This window comes from Candoia aspera, chromosome 2 (genome assembly GCF_035149785.1).
Source record: "Candoia aspera isolate rCanAsp1 chromosome 2, rCanAsp1.hap2, whole genome shotgun sequence".
Taxonomy (NCBI): domain Eukaryota; kingdom Metazoa; phylum Chordata; class Lepidosauria; order Squamata; family Boidae; genus Candoia; species Candoia aspera.
Genome location: NC_086154.1, coordinates 257334589 through 257360520, shown reverse-complemented (window position 1 = coordinate 257360520; position 25932 = coordinate 257334589). Strand labels below are relative to the sequence as shown.

Below are 25932 nucleotides of genomic sequence, written 5' to 3'. Positions count from 1 at the left end.
AAATTGATTCCACCATCCGGTCCTATCAACCCAGTCCCCAAGGCCTGTTAGAACATCCAAAGCTTTATAGGCTCTCTATGGGTGCAACTCTGGGACATCTGAAGGATCAGTATAGGGACAAATCACCCTGGGGAAGGTCTATCCATGTGATTTCTAAGATCTGACTCTGGACTTGATTGCCCATAATAATAAGAAGAGAAAAGTGATGAGGCTATTCAGATGTCTGGGACAATGCTATTCCAAAGGAGAAAAGCAGTGACAGAAAAGGCACATTTTGGTGGCCCTTGCATGTGCCAAGAAGGGATGTAGGCAGAACTTTCAGAAAGAGCTAAATTTTAAAAAAAATTATCCTAGGAACAATTTGGGATGGCAGTGCTAGGAATCCGTTTTCTTAAACCTGTTTGGCTTTCCGGCTTGTTGGCTTCCCCTTCGCTGGGTAGGAAGATCTTTCTTCTTGGGGTTTTCCAAAAGAAACTATACCCATATGTGGAAATAGTTTACACACCACTGTTAAATTTGTTGGAGGTCCCAGCAAACCAGCATGCCTCATTAGCATGTGGATGAGTTTTAGGATGCAAATTCTCCATGTGTGTCTGGAGGAAGCTGTTGCCCCTCCCACATTCCTCACTTCTTCCTTCTTCGCCATCTGGGAAGGAAGGAACCATGTGGCTGTGTGTTCCTTCCATCTTGGGCCACATGCTTGGCCTTATAATCATGAGCTTGCCCCTTTCTGCATGCAGCCTTCAGCAGCAATGCAGGCTGAGAGCCAAGTCAGTTTAGGGAAGAAAAAAGAAACAAGGATCATTTTTCTGAATGGATGTAACTGGACCAAATAAATCAGTAAGACTCTTTTTACTTACTTTTGAACCTACTTTGTCTAAGTATGTAATTCTTTATGCTTGGATGGGCTAAGTGTGTAAGAACAACAGCCTGTATTTCTCTAACATGCTCATTAATGCTATTTTAGATAATATTCTTTTTCTGTGCACATCTTTCGCTGTGTTAAGCTCTGCTCCATTCAGTGGTCCTAGCTGTCCTCTAGTGGCTTCAAAATTAAAGCATGCATCCACCAAGGTTTCTACCAAACACTCAGCAATTTAGTTGAATCAACGAAACTGCTGGTTTGGCTGAGTATCTTATTTTTTGCAATAACAATACGGAGGAGGAGGAGAGAAAATTGAACCCAGAAACAATGGAGAATGCAACCAAACTTGAAGGCAACGTTCTTGGAACCCTCTCTGTCCCCTCCACCATAAATTTCACCTTGGGTGAGAAACATGAGTTTGCTTTGCTTTTTGTTTTTTACCTCGCAAGCTTTGATATGCTCGTTCTGCCATTCTTCCCTGATCTTCTCAAGAGCGTTGACGTTGTTCTGATACATCCTGTCTGCAAGTGGGAAACAACAACAAAGCCATCCAGTTGGGTGAAAAGATGGTGGACCCAAGTTCCAAATGCACCCTGAGAACCCAGACAAAAAGACCCAGGAATGGCGATGGCCCCAGATGGGAGTAGATTCACTTGGGCAACTGGCTGGTATGGGATACCAGTCCAGTGAAGGATTGATTATCACATTTTGTTTAACTTCTGACATCAATGCATGTTGGAGTGCTCCTCCATAAAAAAGATATACATAAAGCTTCTTCAAGTTAAGCTTGACTCTTACTGAGAACTTCTTATTGAGAGTAAGAATGGAACACTACCAATTCCTTTACCTGGAATTAATTCCTGAAATGCCTACAAATATATCGCACACTGCATAATTCTTTTGGACATTTCAAGACCTGAAAGCACAGCTTTGCTGGAAATCTGCAAAGAGCATCATTATGAGCAGATTTTGCGGGGGGGGGGGGGGGTGCCTTTGAGTGAATGTTGACATCCGGCTTAAACAAACAATTTAAAGCAAGAAAAATTAAAGTCTTCATAAAAGTCCTGCTGATTGAGGATAAACATTCCCTTCTGGGTTTTACCCTCAGAAACTGGAAGTTCTTATCTGATCCATGTTATGGATATACTGTTCACAGGAAGAATTTGAAAGATCTAGTGGAGTTTCTTGTTGATTCATATTTTCTATCAACAGCTGAACAAGTTCAGTTTTTCTTCCCTAACGTCAAACCAAGGAAGAAGACATTTAAGCAACGTGGTTGAAGTTCCTTCAACTGTCTATAGTTATATAGATTTTAGGCAATTTCCTTCCTCTTTTCACCCCCACCTATTCCTTTTTTTTAAGTGTATTCTATACAGCCTGAGTTCATACAAAATAATGAATCCGAAACCTGACTTAACGCACATCTGCTGGGTTCACACAATGTGCTATGCCTAAATAAACCATATTCTGACTTAAAATCATGGACTGGTTCACAGAACATGCTAAGCAAATGACTGAACCGCCAACTTCCCATCACCAGCCTTAATGGCTACGTTCACATAATATGCTAAACCTTGGTTAACAAATCACTGTTGCTGTGTTCACATAACATGCAAACTCAGTCATCTTACTTGTAACAGTTATCCTATTTAAACCGTATGGTTAAATCACTTGGGATTTTTTTGTTATATTATGCAATCACTGTTTTGCTGAGTTCAATAAAGGAAAAAGATATTAAGCAAGGTAACGTCAAGCCACATCTCACTCCCCTTGGCTTCATCAGCTGCAAGAAAGCAGGCTTAAAACAAGTGTTCCTGTGCATGGGGAATTGTGCAATATGCACCATCTGGGGAGCAAACTTCCTATTCATTGATTTATTGAACATCAGCACATGCAGTGCACTGTATGAGTGGGGAGGAAACAGCTAGGAAAGGGGAAGAAACAATAAGGTGAAGTGGACTTTTAAGTAAAGCAGAACAGGATTTTTTTTTCCTGGGCTGCAGACCAACAAGAGAAATCAATCAAAGGCCACTGTCAAAGGTGGGGAAAAACAGCACTATTGGGGAAAGGATTCAGCAAAATACGGAATGTTTTGTTCTCAAACTGTGTTCACCAAACAAAGTAAGCCAACATTTGCTCAACCATAGTTTATTGAATTGGCTGGATTCTTCCAGCACACTATACAATAAATCATAAATTACAATCCATAATGGATGAGTTCACATAAGACTAAGCCACAAGCCAGCATTATGATTTAATGAATGTTCCACTATTGGGACAATGTTCAGGCATGCTGACGTCAACTCCCAGAATTCTCAGCAAATGTCACACTGGCTGGGGAATTCTGGGAATTGAGTCTATATATCTGGAAGCTATCCAGGTTGGGGCTATCCAGGTTGGGTAACATTGGTTTAACGTGTTGTGTGATCCTAGTCTCTTTGAGTCAGCCCATCTACTTTTCTCCAAAGACACACAGAAGAGGGAATAATCCCCAAAGGAGAATCCAGACGTTTTCATGGCATGGAGCAATCGCCTCCTCTCTGCACATTAAATTGCTCTTAATTTAAGAGCAAGGAGTGGAAATCAGTTTGAAAGTTGACAACTCTCCTCTTTGGAGGCAGAACAACTCACCTGAGTCTTCCAGGGCAGTCTTGGTCTGAGCAAGTTTCACAAACAGCTGAAAGGGAAGAGAAATTAAGTGGGGAAAGTATCTTAGAATAGTCAGGGAACATGTTAATTCCCAGCTAAGAATAGAAAAGGATGACCTCAATTTTTCATAGGAAATGTAGACTCCCGGTCTTCCAGTGGGGACAAAGGTGGCTTGAGCTGGTTTTTTCCACTGTCTGCGGACTGACCTGTCAGAGTGGCGTTTTTTCTTGGGCTCAGGCAGGCCTCCTTGGAGCCCAGAAGCATTCTCTGGATTAAGGAGAACCCCAGGAATCACCCCATGTGTTCTCCAGACGGCTGGTCAAGCCAGAAGACCGCAAAACAGCGTTTCATGATCGACTGGTAAGGGATCAGCTGGGAGGTGGGGCGTCATCTTCTTCCCAAGCCACTCTGAAGCCAAAATGGACCTTAAAGCTGCCCACCCCATTTCTACAGCACTAAGGTTTTTTCTGGTTGAATTTTACCAAAGAGAGGCTTTCTACAACAAAGAAATGTGGAATCTCTTGGTGACTCTCATTATTTTTGAAAATTATTAACGTGGTAATTTGACTTTTTATATACAATTTGTTAAATTGTGATTTAAAGAATGTTTTGATTGCTTTTTTATTAAAGTGATTTTTGAGAAATATACTGTAAAACTTTCTCTTTTTCGCTGCATCTGCGGATTGGAGTTCTGCTCTATTTGCTTCACTTTCCCATGGGAATGCTGTTTGTTATTACTTTTTATTTTCCAGATTGGCCACACCGGAGATAAAAAAGCAGGAGTGAGTGTTCAGTTACAGCATTAATGGCTTGCCTTCCTGAGGCACTAGAGGGCGCCATAATCTCTCTCACTGTTAAGAAATATGGAGGAAATTAATTCGATATTTAAAGATCTCTACAATGCTGTTATTCAAGTCTTGGAGCATTTCTCAGAATTTATGGAGCCCAAATTGTCACAAGAATTGAGAGAAACTGATAAGGCTGAAAACTTCCTTAAGAGTAAAGTGGTTTCTCCAAAGAAAAAGATGAGAATACATGACTTGCATTTAAATGGTCAAAGGAAAATTGAGTTGTCAGAAGTTTAAGACAAGAAGACAGTGTTGCTACCACACCATGATCAAGGAAGAGAATTAAACTCTAGAGGCTGGAAGATTTTGGACAAATATTTGGGCTTTTTAAAGCAGGTTGTAGAATTTGAAATTGACAAGAAGAAAGCTCTGTACCTAATACTGAGACCTGTAAATGCCTTGGTTTACTCTGAAGCGGGATAATTGTCTAAATGTGTTTATCAGGATGGTTTCCTAAAGGTTCGGATAAATGGTTATGCTGTTTTGAAAATTCGTACATTTTTGGTCAGTGCCTAGGTTATTGGTTAGATGTGGCTATCAGGATGGTTTTTTAAGGGTTTAGATAAAAGTTTATGCTGTTTGGATAAATTTTATATTTTTGATTAATGTTAGTTTAGTTGGCAGATGGGAGCAAATTATAGTGAAGAATAGTAGTGTTTGTTACTATAGTGGGTTCCAAATTATGTTTGAAGGGTTTTATATGTTTTTCTTTAATTGGGAGGGTAATTTTGTTTTAGAAGGGGATGTAATAATGAGAATTTAAATGCTTTATAGAAATAATGTTTACTATAACATGAATTGGAATAAGAGATTGATATTGATTTATGTATATCTTTGTTACAGAAAGTTGGAAGTCACTTTGTAGTAGTTTGTTTTGTTTTTTCACATATTTTTAGTTCTGTTTCTGTTTCTTTGTAGGCTTCTTTGTTTCAATCTTTTTAGTTTTTATGTATATTTTGAAAATGCTTTAATAAAGTTGGGTTTTTTTTAAAGGAAAAGTAGACTCCCTCACAACAGGATTGACCTTGGTGACCACATGATAAAGCTGATGAAGTTTTCTTGGCAACAACAAGGCAACAGTTTGTTTCAGGATTTGTTTTTTGATATTCCAGTCTATCCTACAGACTTTGGGTTCCCTGATGGCCTCCCAGCCACATACAATCTAGGTTCAGCTCTGCTAGATCCAGGTCATCTGAAAGAGACCAGGCCTGGGAAAAGTTATACTAGGCAAATAATTGGTTCTGTTGTAGAATTCCAATCAATCACCAGTGTTGCTATCTGAAGCAATGCTAACAGGAAGATGTGTACAATAGTGGAACAGTCTATCTGTGGAGGTTGTGAATTGGTTCTCCATCTCTGGAGGCTTTTCAGAAGAGGCTTGTCAGCCACCTTTCAAGGATAGTTTCACTGGTTTTCGTACCCACTGCAGAGAGGTGGGTAAGATGATCCTTGTGGTCCCTTCGACTCCAATGTTATGATTCTACGAAGCCAAAATTCCTCTCTTCACCCTAGAAGACTGCAAAGTCCCCAGAAATTCAAACCCAAGGTTCTTCCACTATCTCTTCCTTGATCCTTTTAAAACCTGGGGGACAAAGTATATGCTCACTCCTGAAAGCCCCCCAAAGTAGAAGTGGTTAGATCAGGAGAACATAATACGAATGTCAAGTGGTTTAAGGACAGAAGCGTGACAGACAAGAACAAAGTTCTCAATGAGCCCAGCTGGAAACAGTCTTGGGATTATCATTTGGTGAGGCTGATTATTTTGGTTCCAAGAGCAGAGAATATAAGTAGTTCACAGTTGAACTGCTGAGTTCTTAGTGTTCTCTAAGCTTGGCTGTATCCCCTGCTATGCATCAAACAAACCCTGATAATTGGGCTGCCCAGAACCACAGGGAACACATGCAAACTATTTGGGCAGTAAAGCCTCACAAGCATTCCTGCTTTGTTTAATGCTGTAATACCAAAATACTGCTGGAAAGCCAAAGAGAGGCTTAATAACTGAAGCACAAGTCATATTTGCAGCTGCTCACCCATTCCGCTTTGCCCGTACGACCTCCTACCTTTTCCTGCTGCTTCGGTGTCACCAGGTTGCTGCTCCGATGAACGGCTTGCTCGGCTTCATCCTTGTCTCTGCAGCGCTGTTCATAAAGCCTCTTTGCCTAGGAAATGGCAGGACTGAGCATGTCCTCCTCAATCAGGATACACAACTTTTTCTCCAAGGGAGGTTCTCCGCCCAAAAAACAAGGGGCGGGACTTCATTCCCATCGTAACTTGACTAAAAATGTAGCTAAGCCAAATCTAGCTGGGTATTTCATCATTTTCTCTTCTGCCACATTAAAGATTACAATTTATCTACTTGATAACAAGGATCTCAAGGAGGTGGGTTGAGACCCGCAGCCTCGAAGATGTACATATTAGGTCTACGTACTGTTTCTATCTTGGTCTGGACTCTTGAGGACTAGCTCATGCACAAAAGGCAGACATTCTGTACGTACATTTGGCTTCTGTCTCGGCTACCATGAAAGAATGAATCTAGCTGTGTCACATTTGTGAACTTCAGCTGTAGGCAAGTTCTTGAATGTAGGGTGAAGACTCTGGAGAGGTGAAATTCATTGCTCTGCCTAGCATTAAGGTTGGCAAGAGGACTCCACCATGTCCTAACTCCCTCTCCTGACAAAAATGAAAGTTGCAGCTTCCTTGGGTCCCTGTGTGTTTTAGAACTGAAGGCTTTGAGCAGATGAAGGAGGAAAAGGTAGGGACTGGAGAGGGAACATGGGGACTGGAGACAGGGAGGGAGAAGATGTGGAAAACAAAGAAGGGTAGAAAGGAAGAGGAGATGAGAACAGCAAACAGAAGACACAAACAGAGAGGGTTCAGAGGGAAGAAGATGCAGCGAAGAACAGCAAGCAAAAGCAGAGGGATGGTGAAGCAGGGAGTTGCTGGTTGGGGGTTGCCCTGGACATCACACCAGGCTACCAGTGACCCATAGGCCATCCTTTTTGGATTTCCAGGCAAAGGCTACCAAAAAATGGGCTTGAAGGCCACCAACAGCCTACCGGTTGTCCGTCTCTAGTTTTAGAAAGCTGATGGGGATAGACCAGGGTTTCTCAACCAGGGTTCCGGGCCCCCTAGGGTTCCGTGAGAAGTCACTAGGGGTTGCCTGGGAGATCCCAATTCATTTAAAAAATAATTTCAAATTTGGGCAACTTCACATTAAAGAGGTAAGTTTCATCCTTTATTTTTAGTTTACGAACCCTGTTAATGCATATAACTTGTGTTACTTGCATATAACTAATGCATGTAACTTCTGGCCTGTATTTGAGCCTGAATGTGCAGGAGTTCCCCGAGGCCTGAAAAATATTTCAAGGGTTCCTTCAGGGTCAGAAGGTAGAGAAAGGCTGGGACAGAAAATTATCACGTATTTTAAGAAACAGAGAGAAGGAATAACTCACTTCTAAGGTTTTCTTGTACTGTAGATTTCGGTTTTTATGAATTGCATCCATTATTAGTTCGATCTGTAAACAAAAGAACCAGTTTGTTTCCAGACAAAACAAGACCATTTCCCCCTTCTAAAAACAGAAGACCACACACCAAGAACAAAAATGGAAATTAGTGGGACTCCTTTTTTTTAATCTTGCAAAGCACAATTCTCACTTCCTTGCTACAGGTTTCTAAGCAAGGCCTCTTGCATGCCAACAGATGCTGTTATAGCCAGCAAAGAAGCTACTGTAAACCCTACAGAGTTTCAACTTATTTGTAAGCTGAGTTGGATGATGTAGTCAATCATGCAGGGAACAATAGTTCCATGGAGACTAGAAAGCTGATTTCATTTAACAAAAGCATCAAGCCCTTTGAGGCTGGCATCCTCAGGAAAACCAGGACCAGTTGGATTTCTAGAATGATCTTTATTCCTAGTGGGGTAATGTAACAGAATCTTGAAAGGCTGCCAAAGCAATTTTTCAGATCAACTTATACCTAGCGTAATTAAGGCCAAGTTACTCTGAGTTTCTTTCTCATTTCCCCTTCATATAGACCAGTGTTTTTCAACCTTGGCAGCTTTAAGATGTGTGGACTTCAACTCCCAGAATTCCGAGCATGCTGGGTGGGGAATTCTGGGAGTTGAAGTCCACACATCTTAAAGCTGCCAAGGCTGAGAAACACTGCCATACACTAAGGAATATTTTCTGTAAAAGTCTGGCTTCTTCCTCTATGTTCCTAAAGTCTGTTAGACCTTCCATAACAAAAAGCTTGACCAAAATTTGATTGCCAAGATGAAACAAATTTGACATAGCCAGGCTCACACATCACACCAAGTCATGGTTTGCTAAGTTTTGCATGATTTTAATACAATGTGCAAACTTAACCTCTATCTAGTGGAGGAGGGAAAAAACACTGTAATGTCAGTTTGAAAGTGAAAACTAAAAACCAGCAGTTTTTAATTCTGAACTCTGAAAATATAACGTAAGCATATTTTAAACAAGGGAGTTGTATATTGGTGTTTTGATTGGTCCCTACGTTGTTACACACTTATAATCAACTTTGGACTTTACCCCTAGAACAGCCAGCTATATATGGAATGAGAACCTCAAAATATGCAGTTGCAAAGATTCAGGACTGTCAGACTTTAAAACAGCAATGGGGACACTCAAGAGTTTAGTAAAGTGTGAGTAATGGTCTTCACAGAAAGCTAAGGATGCCAGAAACATGTAGGGCTTGCAATCCCACCTGGCAAACTATGGAAACAGCCATAAGTGGTGTAAGACTTTAATTTAATTTAAAAGATACTACAGTTTAGACACTTTCTGAAAATAGTATGCTGAACATCTGTATTTCATCTGTACTGAAAGCCAACTTGCTGCTGGTCATCCTCTTCTTCATTTTCCTTCCACATTTCCCAGCATCAGAATCTTCTCCAGAGAGCAAGATCTTCACATAATGTGTCTGAAGTAGGATAATTTGAGCCTGTGTCATTTGTGTCTTGAGTGAGAACTCTGGGTTGATTTGTTTGATGGTCCATTGGTTTGTCTTCTTGGCTGTCCATGGTATTCTTAGGAGTCTTCTCCAACAGCAAAGTTCAAAAGTGTCAATACTCTTCCTCTCCTGCTTCTTCAAAGTCCAATATGCTAAGGTAACTTAGTTCTAACCTGGGGTTAGAAGGAGCTGTGTGCAAAACCTATGGTTCCAGGGTTGGAATGTTCTGGAAAACCATGGAACCTTCTGTTTTTCCTCCTGGAACACCCCATTCTGGGGTGATCCAGTTTTGGGGGGAAATAATCTTCTGGAACAGAAAGTGATTTGTGCTCTTCCTGTTCCAGGATATTTGTTTCTGGAAAACAACTGTTTCCACCTTGGAATGGCCAATCCATAAGAAAAACACAAACATTCCTGTGTTCTCCAGAACATTCCATCCTGAAACGACAGTTTTGCACATCCCTTGTTAAAATTACATCAACATCAGGGAAGCCAGGTTTCTCAGCTGAGCCAGCAAGCTTTTAATTCAAGTGTGCAAATCCAGAAAATGTTTAATTTAATTACCAGATTAAGTAGGATGGGTGAACTCAACTTTCATGTTAACCCATATTGTGATTTGCTTGGTACTGGCTGAGTGTGTTATGTGAGCCCATTAGGGTTTGTTAAACATAGCGCTAGGCTTGCATGTGGTGCAAGCCAACCACAGTTCAAGAAATTATGGCTCAGAGCAATGTACGAACACAGGCACAATTCATGAACAGATACGTGATACTGGTCTTGTCTTTCATAGCAAAGTAGCTTAAACGATGGGCATGTTCTAACAGAGAAGTTCTTGGAAACCCCATAAAACAAATACTGCCTCCAATGTATTTTGGCTTCCATTAGAGATATCCAGATTTCTTGACAGGCATTGAGCAGCCAAAAATATTAAGTTCTTGTCATTCTAGCAGTCAACATAACACTGACCGAAGACAGTGAAGTTATGGTGTAGCCTTCCCAATCTGGAGGCCCTCCAGAAGTGTTGAGTTGGGAACTGATGGCTGAGAATTCTGGGTCTTGCAGTCCTAATATTTCAGGAGAACATCAGATTTGGAAAGCTGGTCTATCGACAATGTAGCTATGAGCTTGGTCCTACATGATGAATCCCTGGGTGGGATGGGAAGTTGTCTGGCATCTATAGTTGTCACCACCAGCCAGATTCAGTTTCAGATCAAGGAGGCCTTACCATCACAGTCTTCAATTTCAATCCAGATTTACTGGCAATATTCTGAGGTATACCAGCCCCCCAATTCCTCACCTTTTTACGGTGGAGTTTTTGCTTCTCCCGGAAATCCTCCATTTTCTTTGCCTCTTCCCTGAGATTCTGGGCTAGCTGGATATGGCTTTGGCCAACACTCTCCACCCCTAGGAGCAAGAAACCCAAGCCAGTCATCAACTCTGGTAGGAAAACCACTTCTATTGTCATTTTATAGATGAGAAACCATGCAGAAACTCAACAACTGGACTTGTACCTTATGCAAAGCCATAATTTGCTTAAACATGGTCCACTCATTACACTACAGTCGTCTAACTTCACATTTCACAGTTAAGCATAAATTGGGCTTACACACAATGGCTGGGTTCACATACTTTAAATCAAGCTTAAACTCATCAAAACAAACCATGGTTTACCCCCAAGTGTAAAACAGGCCACTGTGATTTACTCCATGAACCAAGCTAAAACAACAGCTCCTGATACCTTAGTTGTCAACTGGCTGAGCTAGCAAAGAAACCAGTTTGAGCATTATTATTTGCTAAATCAAGCTGCAAATAGGAGAGTGAATCAGAGAAAGAATGTTCTACTTTATTAGATGTGTAGCTATAGAGGAGCACAGAGATGGCCTTGGAGAAGGTATGCAGAGACTGTCAAAAAAATATGAGCTCAGCCTGAGAAAATAGGAGTGTGTGAGAAAGAAACTCAAGATTGCACTGCCTTGTGTTTTTTTTTTTGGGGGGGGGGGGTTGGTAAAAGCGGGAGGGAAGAGGGAATGCTGCCGGAGTTTCAAGATTCTGTTATTATAACCTGTATCAATAACTCAAGGAGAGTTCTAGTATTTATGTGTCTATTCCCTGACTTGGTCTACTTCAACGGGCTGACATCAGCTTAGACCAGTGTTTCTCAACCTTGGCCACTTTAAGATGTATGGACTTCAACTCCCGGAATTCCCCAGCCAGCATTCTGGGAGTTGAAGTCCACGTGTCTTAAAGTGGCCAAGGCTGAGAAACATTGATTTAGACTATAAAGCCTGACCGTGTTTCCCCTTCCCTCCCTCTTATACCAAAGAGAGTCAAGGCAGGGCAACTTTAAACTTCTTTGCTAACAATTTCCACATACCTTCTTCAAGATCATCTCTGTGCTCCTCTACCCAACCTTTCTCCAAGGTCAAAACAATGGAACTGATTCTCCTGCTCTCCATTTCGTTATCTGATATATTTATACAGAGTTGCTAAGACCTTGCCTCATCCCAAGTCAGATTCTTGCCCCATCTGACACAGTATTACCTACACTGACTAGCAGCAGCAATTCTTCAAATAGGTATCTTCCAAAATCCTACCGGGAGATCCAACCTGGTTATTCTACATGCAAGGCAGGTGTTCTGCCTTAAATCCAAGATAGGCTGGGAGGCTGCAGCCAGCCTAAGGCTACTCAGGTCTAAACCGTCATGTAGTTTGGATCTAATATTGCATTTATGTGTGAACCTAGCCACTGTGACTTATACTCCAAACCACAGTTGAAACAAATTATGTATGATAAAAACAACTACTCTAACCTCTTGGCTAGCAAAGAATATCCTAAAGATCATCTCATGTTGGTATTAGCAGACCTACACTTTTTCCACCAAAATTTCTTGGACTACCAGAAACATCTACAATTGCTAAAATATTAGAAAAAACCTGGACTGTTCTTATGACATCTGAGATACAGATGGAGCACTCCATATTCTGGTGTCAAGAAGATTTCTCCAGTTTCCCAACCTGGACATGACCCTAATGATTAACTCCACCCTGAGATGAACAAGATGTATCTCAGAATTTCATGCCTGCTATCTGTAATAATACTCAATCCAGCAATGTGGGAAACTCCCAGGCTGGATGCTCTAATAGAGCCTAAGAAGTTGGCTTCTTTTCCATGACTCACACTACATAGGACTGAGAACTTGGGTTCCTCAAACTCTAGAGCCTTCTGGTATAGGCATCCATGGGGGAAGCAAGCAGGGGGCTAGTGATGAAGCAGGATGCAAACTCCATCCCTTACATACTTGCATGCAACATCAATATGAAAAGATGGAGCTTCAACCTGGCTGGAGAACAAACCGTTGTTTCATTGATGGCTTCGGGGTGTAAGAACTAGGCAAGCGCAGAACAAAACAAGTAGGCCTTGCAACTAAGCAGGACCAATACTAAAAACTACAACAACAATTATAACTATTTTAAAATAACCTTTTAATTCTATAAGTCAAATGAATAAAGACAAAAGCAAAACAAAAACATAGAAATGAAATCTGATTTATTCTTTGTCCTTGGCGCAGCCACTGTAAAACTGGGTAGGAGACAGACCATACGTGAGCATCCCTGACAGATCATCATCAGGCATGGTTTGCTGGATCATCTTGGGTGCATTTCCTAGACAAGCATTTAGCCAAGGTCATCTGAACATAGACGCAGTGCCAATTCTTTGATCCGTCTAGCTTAGCTTTCCCCAACCTGATCCACCCCTCTTCCATGTTGGATGCAACTCATTTTATCCTCAGCCAGCATGCATGGTGACCATGTTATCTGGGAATTATGGAAGTTGTAGTTAACACACTGGGAGAACCCACAGAGAGAGCTGATTAATTTTCACACAAACTGAGTTCAATTCTTGTAACTGTTAGATGCTGCAGATGACTTACGTTGCTTGAAAACCTCCAGAGCTCTTCTTAGGGTGCTAAAATGAAAGGAGAACAGAGACAGTGCACATTCAGTCAGAGGATGAACAACTATGAAATTGTGTTGGTGTCACCAAAAGGCAAAGAACAAGACTTCCTTATGGAGTTCCAGAAATTAGTCCAATTTCAACACCTGATTAGGCAAGTTATGAAACCTGAAACATAGCTATAGAGTCAGATATATTTCTGAACTTCTCTTTCCTCCATTGCTAATGACTTTCCTGGGTGGCCAAGCAAACATTTCTCAATAATGGAGAATTTCTGTAGCCCAGGGTTGAACTGTGGAGTCCTTGGTGCTCTCTGAGCTTGGTTGTTGGCTTGCAGATGATTATCCAACTAGGTAACATCATCAGTGCTGGTGAGCATGGGGTTTGCTCCTTGTTTACAGGAGTCATCCACAACATACAGTGTAAGGACTGTAACAGCCACTATGTAAGACAGAAGGCAGAAGATTAGCAGAGCATCCATGAACACCAACTAGCAGTCAGAAGACATGACGAAAACTCCTTAATCTCACAACACATGGACAGACTCAACCAGGAAACTGTGAGCATCCTAGACCAAGCTAATTCCAAAAGCACCAGGGAATTCCTGGAAGCTTGGCACTCAGACAAGTCAGCCATCAACAGGCCCATAGAGATAAACCACATTCACACACCACTCAAAAGAGGCAATAAAAAAGCTAAGAAGGAAACAAAAAGAACAGAACACATCCTCTACAGCAGCCTATGCCCAGATAAGCAGGGATTAACACCAGACAATCAATCAATCAGAAAACCATATCCTAATCAAGGAACTACCAAGGAGACAAACAATCAAGCAAACAAACGATCAAGCAGAAAACGATACCTTAATCATGGAACTTGTCGTGCTCCCAGATCAAACGTTCCCAGAACAACTGATCCGACTCACATGCATGAATGGAATCAACACGGGTTGAGACTTGTGAGTCAGTAGAAGTGGGAGGGGGGACAAACCAGGAGTGTGAAAGCATCTTGTTTAGGCTATCTCTGGCATTCAAGGTCAACCAGCAGAGCCGTTGCAGACATCTGCACAGAACTGAACGGACTGGCATGGAAAGGGGGGCTGTATGCTGAAGAAGGGGAGGGGGTTGAGTTCATTGGGCGGTTTAACTTGGGAAAAGCGCAGGAACTTCTATTTGTAACTTTTTCTCTGTACTGCACACTACACTCCATTCAAGAGATTTCTACTTAATCACGTATGAATCGAATTTAATGGGAAGTTGAGTAGGCAGTCATCACATTTCTACCAAGGAGAAAACCACACCCCCACCAACACTGGCAGGGCAAGCTATTTCATATAAAAAGGCAGCAATCCCCACACTCACCAGCACTGATGATGTTACCTAGTCAGGCAATGAAATGTCTGCAAGCCAACAGTCAAGCTCAGAGAGCCCCAAGGACTCCACAAACATTTCTCAATCAGCACCTTGTGGACACATTGAAATCCAAAATGTAAAATCCAGAAGGCACACATTTAGTTCAGGCAGGGTGGCATCCAATGGGAAGAAGGAAGCCTCATGTGCCTCAGGCCCAAGGCCAAGTTCACGCAATGCACTAACCCAGTGCACATGAGTTGCATACCACACCAGTTGGGTTCCTGCAATAAAACCACATTTTAATTTCATACATTGGGTGAAACCAGCAAATGGCTTGTGAAACAAACATGGGAATCCAGTCTGAGCCTTGAAAAATGAAAGGTGAAGCACGTTGCTTTTTTAAGACAATGGAAGAGCCAAAGGGTTGCTCTTCCCATGCCTACCATGGTGTGCCCTGACTGCCTTGAGATCAAGCCCAGGGAAGGACAATGTGAGTTAAGTCAGATGTCACTGACAGTGGCAACATAGCATTATTCCAAAGACACCAAGGAGATCTTCCTTTCTCCCACTGCTGTACCAAATCATCTTTCTTGAGAAGTGGTAGAGATGGGGACTGTCCTAACAGCCAGGAACCACGCTGAGACAAGGAACAGGTCTCTAGTGTTTTATTGCTGCTACATTAGACAGAAAATCCTAACAAACTGCAGAAGCGTGGGAAAAACCCAGACATACAAACCCCAAAGGTTAAGGCGGGCCCGATCTGTGTCTCTTGGAATGGCCACCTAATTCCTCAGTGCTACGCATGCGCTTTACAGCCTGGATGGGAGCCCCCTGCTCGCCATCCTCACTCATGACAGGAACTGGTAGCCACACACCAAGGCAGAGAAAAACTCTCTTTCACTGGCTCCATTTTCCACCAAATTAAAAACTAAAGTTTGGCCCTTGGGCATACTCCCATGTAGATAGGGCCAACCTGAACAGATGGCAAAGTAACCGAAATTACTCAGCAGAGGGCTTCAGCCAATACTTACCATTGATTCATTCATGCATGGATACAACCATTGACCTGTAATTCATCATTTAAAAGAAACATCCAAAGCAAGGGAGTCAAATACGATTTCACTCTCACTTTTAGTACCTCATCTAGACTCTTTTAAACTAGGGATAAATTGCCACGCTGAAGTCTAGGTGAATAGCATGGTATTTGACCAAGAACGATGGCCGAGTGGTTTCTCCAAACACATTTTCCCAAGACTTACTTTAGCTCTGTCTGCCCACAGGGCTTCTTCCTTGACAAGTTGATCAGGTCCTTTGCATATCTCTCTTCTATAGAAGCCCTGAAACAGAGGAAGACAAAAATTGGCATATAGATTAGGGTCATCCCCAAGGGGAGGGCAGACCTCTGACCCATGGTTTCACCCCATCTGCAGAATGCCAAGATTTTGCCACTGAAATTCGTTTAAGTACAAAATGTCTGAGGGTCATGTTCATTTGCTTAACCCACAGTTTCTGGGTCAGCTTTCCCCAACAGGGCACCTTCCGCTAGTGTTAAGATTGACACTTCCAGAATCCTCTGATAAAGATGGGAAGGTACCTGTCTCATCCTATGTCATCCTTGCCCCAGGTGATACCTTCCAGGTGTGTTATTTCCTAAAGTTCCTCGGCCAGTTTTCTCCATAAGAAGAAGTGTCTTTTCCCCCCCCAGCAACAAGATATAGCCTTAATTCTTTAAAAGGGGGGAAATGATAGCACAGCTTTCCATTGCAGCATCTTGAGCACCATGGAAAAATCCAGTGAGCAAAGTTATCTATTGTTTTATTTACTGTTTTGGTCCTTAGCTCCCCAGAAGGACAACTAGATGTTAAGAAACTTGATAGAACAACAATAGCTGGAAACAAAAAGATTTCCTATCACAAAAAATCAGTAGAACTGGTTGGAAGCTATGTCTTCTGATATCCTATTCCAGACTCATGTCTTTTAGGTATATTGGAACCAAAAAGTTCATGAGAACATTTAAGAACCTTTCACCGTTCCAGGAAAACAAACATACACACCTTTCTCTCAAAAAGTCTTCAAATTCTTTGCAGTTCTTCCTGCCGTCATTCAAATGCTGAACAATGCTGTCGTAGCCGGCTGTGCTGATCAAATCTGTTGTCTAAAAGGAATGTTTAAAACTTTGTTGGACAAATAAAACGGAAACCATTCTCCGTGCTGGTAGATATAAGCAGCCCCAGGTTGCATTTTGGTTTTGAAGGCACAGTCATATTCCTGGAAATTCCTCACCATGATCCCAAATTGAAAAGCCTTTCTGGGCCTAGTTATATTTCCAGCATTCCTGGAATGAGTTGCCTCCGTTGAAGTTGAAGGTAGTTGTGATTTATCTCCTATCCTTGCTAAGAGACTGACCAGGGAAGGGCTGTGAAAAGCTGAGAAATTAAACCCCAATCCAAAAAATCATCCAGAAGTCCAGGTTAAACAAAGACTTCTTAGAACTCTACACCTGAACAAGAGAAAATGTTGTGTCTTCCTGATGCTGCCAGAAGAGATGTTGCTTTCACCCCCTCTATTCAGAAGACATAGGAGTGCAGTCACTACAGGCTTAATTTGTAGTCCTTAACTAGATTTATTTATCTATCTATCTACCTATCTATCTAGCTATCTATCAAATTTTGTCACTGCCCATCTCCCTCAAAAGAAGTTTTTCCTTCCAGGCCTGCTTTTATGCCTTGGAATTACAATCTGCACTAACTTTCCTTATAGACATGCTGTGAGAAGCTTCACCCCCAACTACTATCACTCCAACAGCTGCTAGCCAGGGGAATTCTGGGAGCTGAAGTCCACACATCTTAAATTTGCCAAGTCTGAAAACACTGTGCTAGAGGCGCAGGACACAATAAAGTCAGTAAAGTAAGTTGAGCTATGTTTCTCTACTTACATCATAAGTTTCTCATAAGGACTTTTTCCTCATACAGGTAGTCCTCGACTTACAACCACAATTGAGACTGGAACTTCCATCACTAAGTGATGCGGTCATTAAGTGAGTCGCACCCGATTTTACCACCTTTTTTGCTGTGGTCATTAAGCAAATCACCGCAGTTAAGCAAATCATGCAGTTGTTAAGCAAATCCAGCTTCCCCCATTGATTTTGCTTGTTAGAAGCCACCTGGGAAGGTCACAAATGATGATCATGTGACCCTGGGATGCTGCAACTGTTGTAAATACAAGCTGGTTGCCAAGTACCCAAATTATGATCCCATGACCACAAGGATGCTGTGACAGCCGTAAGTATGAGGACCAGCCATTAGTCACTTTTTTCAGCACCGTTGTAACTTCGAATGGCCATTAAACAAATTGTCGTAAGTTGAGGACTACCTGTATATCACTTTTTCCCCATTGGTCATCCTCCAAATAACTTAGACTGCCACTTCCATAATTCCCTGTCAACATTGGAACTGTAGTCCAATACATTTGGAAGGATGAGCTGGGAAAAGCTGATACAAGGCAAAGATGTGGAAATGAAAGCTGGTTCTTACATGAGGCCAATTCAGTATCTACCAAAGCAAATATCAGACAAAAGGAATAAGAAAAACGGGGACCACTTCACACAAAACCTGTAGAGAACCACAGCCCTGACTTTGGAGAAACTATGCAGAAGTGGTTAAAAAAACGAAAGCTTGATGCTTTATGCCCAGGAAATGGAGAATGCGTGAGAAAGAAGCTCAGACTGGCTCCACCATACAGTAATTCACTAGGAAACTGTTTCTCAACCTCAACAACTTTAAGATGCATAGATTTCCTTTTTTCTTACATAGTAATATTATTAAAAACAACAATTAAAAAGATAAAAACTAGTACAAACTAAAAAAATTTTTAAAAGAATAAAAAGAAAAAACTGAAAGCGCAGAAAATAAAAAATAGAAAGAAAAGCAGAATAAGAGACAACGTACATCTAAAGAAGACCTCTGGGAAGTGCTGAAAGAAGCCTGCTATAATATACCAGAAGATTACTTCAGAAAACTTCAGGACAGTCTCCCCAAAAGAGTTCAAGGTGTGCTTAGAGCCAAGGGAGGTCACACGAAAGACTGACTTTTGCCCGAAGAAGCCATTCTGTTCTGAAAACTGTGTTTGTTTGAATTTTGTGTACATATTTCCTGTACTTTCTGTTTGTATCTTAATACAGAGACTGAAAAATAATTATGGATGGTCATTAAAACTTTGCTAAAACAACAAAGCTGGTGGTGGCCTAAGAGTTTTGCACACTACTGTATCTTGATGGCTCTGCGTCAAGCCGGAAGGAAGTGTTGAGGAGCATAGGTCAGGGCTCCATTCCTCGTGCTGTTCAATGTACTTAGAAATGACTTGGAAGAGGGGGACGTTGGGAGGGGGGGACTTGAAAATGCATGCCTTGGCAGGGATGTGGTAGATAAGGCCCCCAGCTCCTACAAAGGGGGATGTGTCTCTAGATTCTCAACCCACAACCCTTCTGTACTTTCCCATGACCCCTGGGGAACAGCCTTCTCAGGAAATGTTGCCAGCATTCACTTGATTCCAGAGAAAGTCTCTACCTCTCTGTGCTCGTTTCCTTTTCGGTGGCCTCAACTAACCATGAGAGAAAGATTAACTTCCCTGTCAGGAGTGAAACAGTTGATTAAATAAGAGTTGCAAGCCTTCATTATTAATTTACTTACTTAGATTTATATGGCATTAGAGTATCAAGGAGTCACGGAGGGAAGGGAAGGGAAGGGAAGGGAAGGGAAGGGAAGGGAAGGGAAGGGAAGGGAAGGGAAGGGAAGGGAAGGGAAGGGAAGGGAAGGGAAGGGAGGGGTCAACCAGGCAGTCCTAAATAAAGCCAAGGATAACCAACTGGACCACATCAAGAGGAGAGGAACCAAGATGACAAGGTCTAGTAGGGAGACATGATCACTCTTCAGGATAGGGCAGAATTGTCCAGAGTCATTCCAGAAGACAAGACAAGAAACAAATGGGCTTAAGTTACAAGAAGTAGAAAATTTTCTAACAGTTACCCCAGTTAAACAATGAAGACATCTGCTTCAGGAGATGATGGACTCTCCTTCACTGGAGGCCCTTCAATCAGAGATTCTGTAATCATGGATTCCTGCACTGAACAGAGGATTGAACTAGATGGTCCCCAAGGTCCCTCCCACATGTTCTATTGTTTACCATCAATGGTAAAGGAACAAGCAGTCAAGAAATACGTTGCAGACTAGCACTTGGTAGAGCAGCCATGGTGGCTTTGGAAAAGATATTCAAATGATGTGATGCGTCTATACCTACAAAGATCAGAATTGTGCAAGCCATGATATTCCCTGTGAAACTCTATGGAAGTGAAGGTTGGACTCTGAAGAAGCAGGATAGTAAGAGGATTGACGCTTTTGAACTTTGTTGTTGGAGAAGACTCCTGAGAATACCATGGATAGCCAAGAAAACAAACCAATAGACAATTGAATAAATCAATCAACCCAGAGTTCTCACTTCAGGCACAAATGACCAGGCTCAAATTATTTTACTTTGGACATATTATGGGAAGCCCCAGCTCTCTGGAGAAGTTTCTGATGTTGGGAAAGGTGGAAAGAAAGAGAAGAAGAGGACAATCAGCAGCAAGGGGGATGGACTCAGTTACAGTGGTGATGAGTCCACTGTTGGAAAACCTGAAGGACCAGGTTAGGGACCGATCATTATGGAGAAAATCAATCTATGTGGTTGCTAAGAGTCAACACTGACTTGATGGCACATAATCAATCAAATCCCAAAAAAAGGTTCAACAAAACACAACTGCAGTGTGCCCATAACTTGCAGTGCCCAATTAAATAAAAGATTACTGCTTAATGGAAGATTGATTTGACTCTAGAGGTTGAGGCTCGGTTCCCACAGTATGCTGAAACCCCCTATTTCCCAATGGCTCTGTAGTCTAGTCTATTGTGTTGTGTGAACTCAGTCAGTATGCTGTGCAAATTTGGATCCTGGGACAAACTACAGTTCAAACAGAGCTGGCCAAATTTTAGGGTCTTGTGTTGTGAGAACCTAGCCAAGCCATACTCGTAATTTTTTTTCTATAAGGTGAAGAGCACCTAGGGAGAGTATTACATCAGGAAAGCAAAAAGGGAGACAGATTAAACAATCCTCTCCCTTTAATGGGGAAGTTAAATGCCCAGTCCCAGCCCTACCACAATCAAAATAGTTTAACTGAAGATGAAAGATTGAAAACTGTTATTCCCTGTACATAATGTTACTTTTCTGCCTTGTAAAATTTGGCATTAGTGTGCCCTGGCACAGTGGCAAGGTGTCACGGGCTGTGAGAATAACCTTGGGAGACAGGAGAAAAAGCAGCATACAAGGAAACAGTAGGATAAGAGACATCTCAGCCCACAGAATGAATGGGGGTGGAGAAAGCATCTCAGAAGGGACCCTCCCTAGTCCTCCGGAAAGCAAAGGCAAGGGAGGGGGGAAGTTTTCACAAACTTGCAAGTTTCTGTTACTGTACCCTTACAATAAAGGGAGTGTTAGTACACGTGGTTTTGGCTTCCTGTCTGGACTACCTCGAAGGGCCGACACAAACTTACAGATTGCCAAGCAGACGTCAGGAAGATTTTCTAGGACCCTAGAAGATTCCTCTGCCCCGATCCTCCCTGAATATTTCATTCTTCTTCAGATGAGGATGGCATGAATTGCTGGGTAGGATAGGCTGGACTTTTACCCGACTCCCTTCCCAGCTGTGCTCTAATATCCGCTTGCTTTGGGGAAGCTCCGCTGTTCAGGAACCCTTGCTCTGTCCTGCTCCAGAGAGATTTCAGACCGGGAGTGCTGCAACAAACTAGTAATTCTGCACCCGCTCGCTTTCCAACGGGGCCTTTAGCAAAGTTCTAACTAAACAGGGTCAGAAAATTTATCCGTCAGCACAAGGGAAAACAACACCAAGCCTTTTAAATGCTTCTCTACTCCCTGTGGCTGGGAATGGGGAGCTTTAAATGGTGGTTGGAAAACCAGACTCATTTCCGGAACAGCTTGATTCACACCACGCTAAGCCTCAGACAGGTTTGCTTCTCATGGGCTCAGCGTGTTTTGTGAATCCCATCAGTATGGTCTGTAAAACAGTGGTTTATGGCTTAAGTGGCTGTGGCTTAAGCCCAGTCATGGGTTGTTAATCTATCATACTTAAAACTGTCAAACACTGGTAATATAGTTTCATACTATTTTAGGATAAGAACACAAAAAGTAAGCTTTGAGATAGGCTTAACTTCTTTATCAGTAAGAAACAAAAGGGGGGGAAAAATCCAAACTTTCCTAATTCTTAGGGTCACTGCCCATCATCTATGAAGCTCTTCATTTTTGACCAGTCATCTGATTCTTTGCAAGCAAGACTTCTCCTTCAGCTGGATTCATACAGCATATTAAGCCTCACGCTAAGTTTGCTTAACAGTCTAGGATAAAATACTAGTTTGTATCTCATTATGTTGGGTGAACCTAAACAGTGTCATCAGTTGATGAGTCAGTGTGTTATGCAAACCTAGCCTACAAGGCTAATTTAGCAACCCATGATTAAGTAAGGGCTAGAGTGTTGTGTGAACCCAGCCGTGATATGGCTTGGCTTAGCGTATCATGTGAAATTTATTAGAAACATTGGAGGTAAATTCCAGGCAAAAATGGGTATGATCAAAAACAAAGATGGCAAGGACCTAACAGAAGAAGAAGAGATCAAGAAAAGGTGGCAAGAATATACGGAAGACCTGTATAGGAAGGATAACAATATCGGGGATAGCTTTGACAGTGTGGTCGGTGAGCTAGAGCCAGACATCCTGAAGAGTGAGGTTGAGTGGGCCTTAAGAAGCATTGCTAATAACAAGGCAACAGGAGACGACGGCATCCCAGCTGAACTGTTCAAAATCTTGCAAGATGATGCTGTCAAGGTAATGCATGCTATATGCCAGCAAATTTGGAAAACACAAGAATGGCCATCAGACTGGAAAAAATCAACTTATATCCCCATACCAAAAAAGGGAAACACTAAAGAATGTTCAAACTATCGAACAGTGGCACTCATTTCACATGCCAGTAAGGTAATGCTCAAGATCCTGCAAGGTAGACTTCAGCAGTTCATGGAGCGAGAATTGCCAGATGTACAAGCTGGGTTTAGAAAAGGCAGAGGAACTAGGGACCAAATTGCCAATATCCGCTGGATAATGGAAAAAGCCAGGGAGTTTCAGAAAAACATCTATTTCTGTTTTATTGACTATTCTAAAGCCTTTGACTGTGTGGACCATAACAAATTGTGGCAAGTCCTTAGTGGTATGGGGATACCAAGTCATCTTGTATGCCTCCTGAAGAATCTGTATAACGACCAAGTAGCAACAGTAAGAACAGACCACGGAACAACAGACTGGTTTAAGATTGGGAAAGGAGTACGGCAGGGCTGTATACTCTCACCCTACCTATTCAACTTGTATGCAGAACACATCATGCGACAAGCTGGCCTTGAGGAATCCAAGGCTGGAGTTAAAATCTCTGGAAGAAACATTAACAATCTCAGATATGCAGATGATACCACTTTGATGGCTGAAAGTGAAGAGGAACTGAGGAGCCTTATGATGAAGGTGAAAGAAGAAAGTGCAAAAGCTGGTTTGCAGCTAAACCTCAAAAAAACCAAGATTATGGCAACCAGCTTGATTGATAACTGGCAAATAGAGGGAGAAAATGTAGAAGCAGTGAAAGACTTTGTATTCCTAGGCGCAAAGATTACTGCAGATGCTGACTGCAGTCAGGAAATCAGAAGACGCTTAATCCTTGGAAGAAGAGCAATGACAAATCTCGATAAAATAGTTAAGAGCAGAGACATCACACTGACAACAAAGGCCCGCATAGTTAAAGCAATGGTGTTCCCTGTAGTAACATATGGCTGCGAGAGCTGGACCATAAGGAAGGCTGAGCGAAGGAAGATCGATGCTTTTGAACTGTGGTGTTGGAGGAAAATTCTGAGAGTGCCTTGGACTGCAAGAAGATCCAACCAGTCCATCCTCCAGGAAATAAAGCCAGACTGCTCACTTGAGGGAATGATATTAAAGGCAAAACTGAAATACTTTGGCCACATAATGAGAAGACAGGACACCCTGGAGAAGATGCTGATGCTAGGGAGAGTGGAAGGCAAAAGGAAGAGGGGCCGACCAAGGGCAAGATGGATGGATGATATTCTAGAGGTGACGGACTCGTCCCTGGGGGAGCTGGGGGTGTTGACGACCGACAGGAAGCTCTGGCGTGGGCTGGTCCATGAAGTCACGAAGAGTCGGAAGCGACTAAACGAATAAACAACAAATTACTGTATTTATTCATTTATAGAATTTACATGGCTGCCCATCTCACAAGAAGTGACTCTGGGTGGCATACAGCAAATTTTTTGCAAATTTTTTTGCAAAAGTCGAACATGCCACAATTTGAGTTCTTTAAAAATTCTTTAGCAGGAAACATTTGGATCTGGTCATTTGTTCATCTTTAATTCTCAATAAGGTTTAGAAAAATGTAGCTTCTGTTGGTCTTCCCCCCCCCCCCAATTTGTCTTGCTGAAAGTATTCATCCAGGCAAGCATATCTGCTCTCCATCTCTGGGAAAGAGGATAAATGCAAATGATTTATCCAGAGGCCCAGTCCCTTGCTAATGTCCTGCCTCTTGTGTATTCAAATATTTAAGCTGCTGTTTTGAATACCATTTGAAGCTTCCTTTTTTGCATACCATACGGGATGTTTTGCATTTTATTTTTGAGCAAGACAATGTTTTGTTTTGTTCATGTTGCAAATGCCTTTTTTTCTGCAGAAAAGCCCACTTCTTCCTAACATATTTGCTCCTAAACCCTCCGGCAACCTGTGTGACCTTCTTATACCCTTCCTGACTTGGATTTTTCTTGGGAGTTTTAAGTTATGGTTTTCAATAATTTTTGCTCTACTGGCTTTTGCAAGAGGCTTCCTTTTTACCAAACCACCTCGTTTGGGGAAGTTTCTCTTGAAGACAAAGGTGACTTCATTGGCCCTCCAAGGCAATTTTCCAAACATAATTTTGTTTGTCCTACAGTGACTGAGCACAATGTGTGAATGGCATAATTGGGACTGTGAGAGAGGAGCTGGGGACTACTTGTGAATTTATAACTAAGCAAAAATTTCTCAGTGGACTGATATAATGTTCTAGGCTGGTATTTCTCAACCTCAGCAATCTTTAGACGTGCTGACTTAGACTCCCAGAATCCCCTAGCCAGCATGCTGGCTGAGGAATTCTGGGAGTTGAAGTCCACACATCCTCAGGTTGCTGAGGCTGAGAAACACTATTCTAAGCCATGGTTGAAACCACAGCTGGTTGGATTCACTGACCATGCTAAATCATATACCAGGATTTAAAACATTAAGAGCTGGATTCACAACACTAGTTACGGCTTACGACATTGTGCAAAGATGCCTACTACCCTACTTCAGGTTAGTTCAAAGCTCTCAGCTGACATTTGATCCCGGTTGGCTGAGTTTGTACTTCAGAAATAGTCATTTTATTTTATTATAACATTGCAAGAGGCCTTTACAAAACCAAAAAGAGGTCCAGATGGCCCCAATCCTGTTCACCTCTTGTAAGACTCTGCAGACCTGGCTGTTTCTGTTGATGATGTGGTTTCTGTTTTGGAGATTAATCAGGGCGTTATGGGTTTATGTCGTTACGATGTTTTTAATTTGTCTACACCGCCCAGAGTCACTGCTATAAGATGGGCAGCTCCACAGATCATGAAAATAAATAAATAAAGGAGCACCCTTCAGAGGTACAGCACAACATTTAAGGAAACAACATTGGCATGAACCAGAACATCGCCAACATTGAGCTAGCAGCCCAACACAAGAACAAAGCCATTTTCCGATGGCTTCACCACCTAAATTATGCACCAGTCTTCAGCAACCAACTGCCCAGATGGCTTTCAGCTGCCACAATCCTGCAGTCTGTAAGCCACGGTAGCTGGGGATTATGGGCACTGAACAACCCATCTGGACGATGGTCTATGGCAAAAGGCAGAATGCAGACCATGTGATTATGAGAGTGGGAGCATTAACAACTTTCTGTTTGAGCAATTAAAAGAAAAAGAGAAAGTCTGCGGGTTGTGCTTGGCTCCGAGCAACTTCAAGGACACTTTTCAAGGTCAACCAAGGTTGGCTTTGTGTTGCCATCCAGCTGGGTTTCAGAACTGAAAATGAGACGCTGTCAAATAACTAAGTGATATTGTAGGGCAGTGTTTCCCAACCTGGCCGGGGAATTCCG

General features: G+C 42.1%; 1 protein-coding gene across 1 annotated transcript in view; it reads right to left on the bottom strand.

Annotated features, from left to right (window-relative positions):
- The window catches only part of PSTPIP2 (proline-serine-threonine phosphatase interacting protein 2), a 38202-nt gene that overhangs the window by 9745 nt on the left and 2525 nt on the right, over nucleotides 1-25932 (bottom strand). The window contains exons 2-9 of the mRNA XM_063295871.1: nucleotides 16695-16795; nucleotides 15900-15977; nucleotides 13266-13300; nucleotides 10631-10737; nucleotides 7815-7877; nucleotides 6423-6521; nucleotides 3497-3542; nucleotides 1307-1386 (exon numbers count right to left, since the gene is read on the bottom strand). Coding sequence (XP_063151941.1) covers nucleotides 1307-1386; nucleotides 3497-3542; nucleotides 6423-6521; nucleotides 7815-7877; nucleotides 10631-10737; nucleotides 13266-13300; nucleotides 15900-15977; nucleotides 16695-16795 — 609 coding nt within the window. The remainder of the gene's footprint in view (nucleotides 1-1306; nucleotides 1387-3496; nucleotides 3543-6422; nucleotides 6522-7814; nucleotides 7878-10630; nucleotides 10738-13265; nucleotides 13301-15899; nucleotides 15978-16694; nucleotides 16796-25932) is intronic.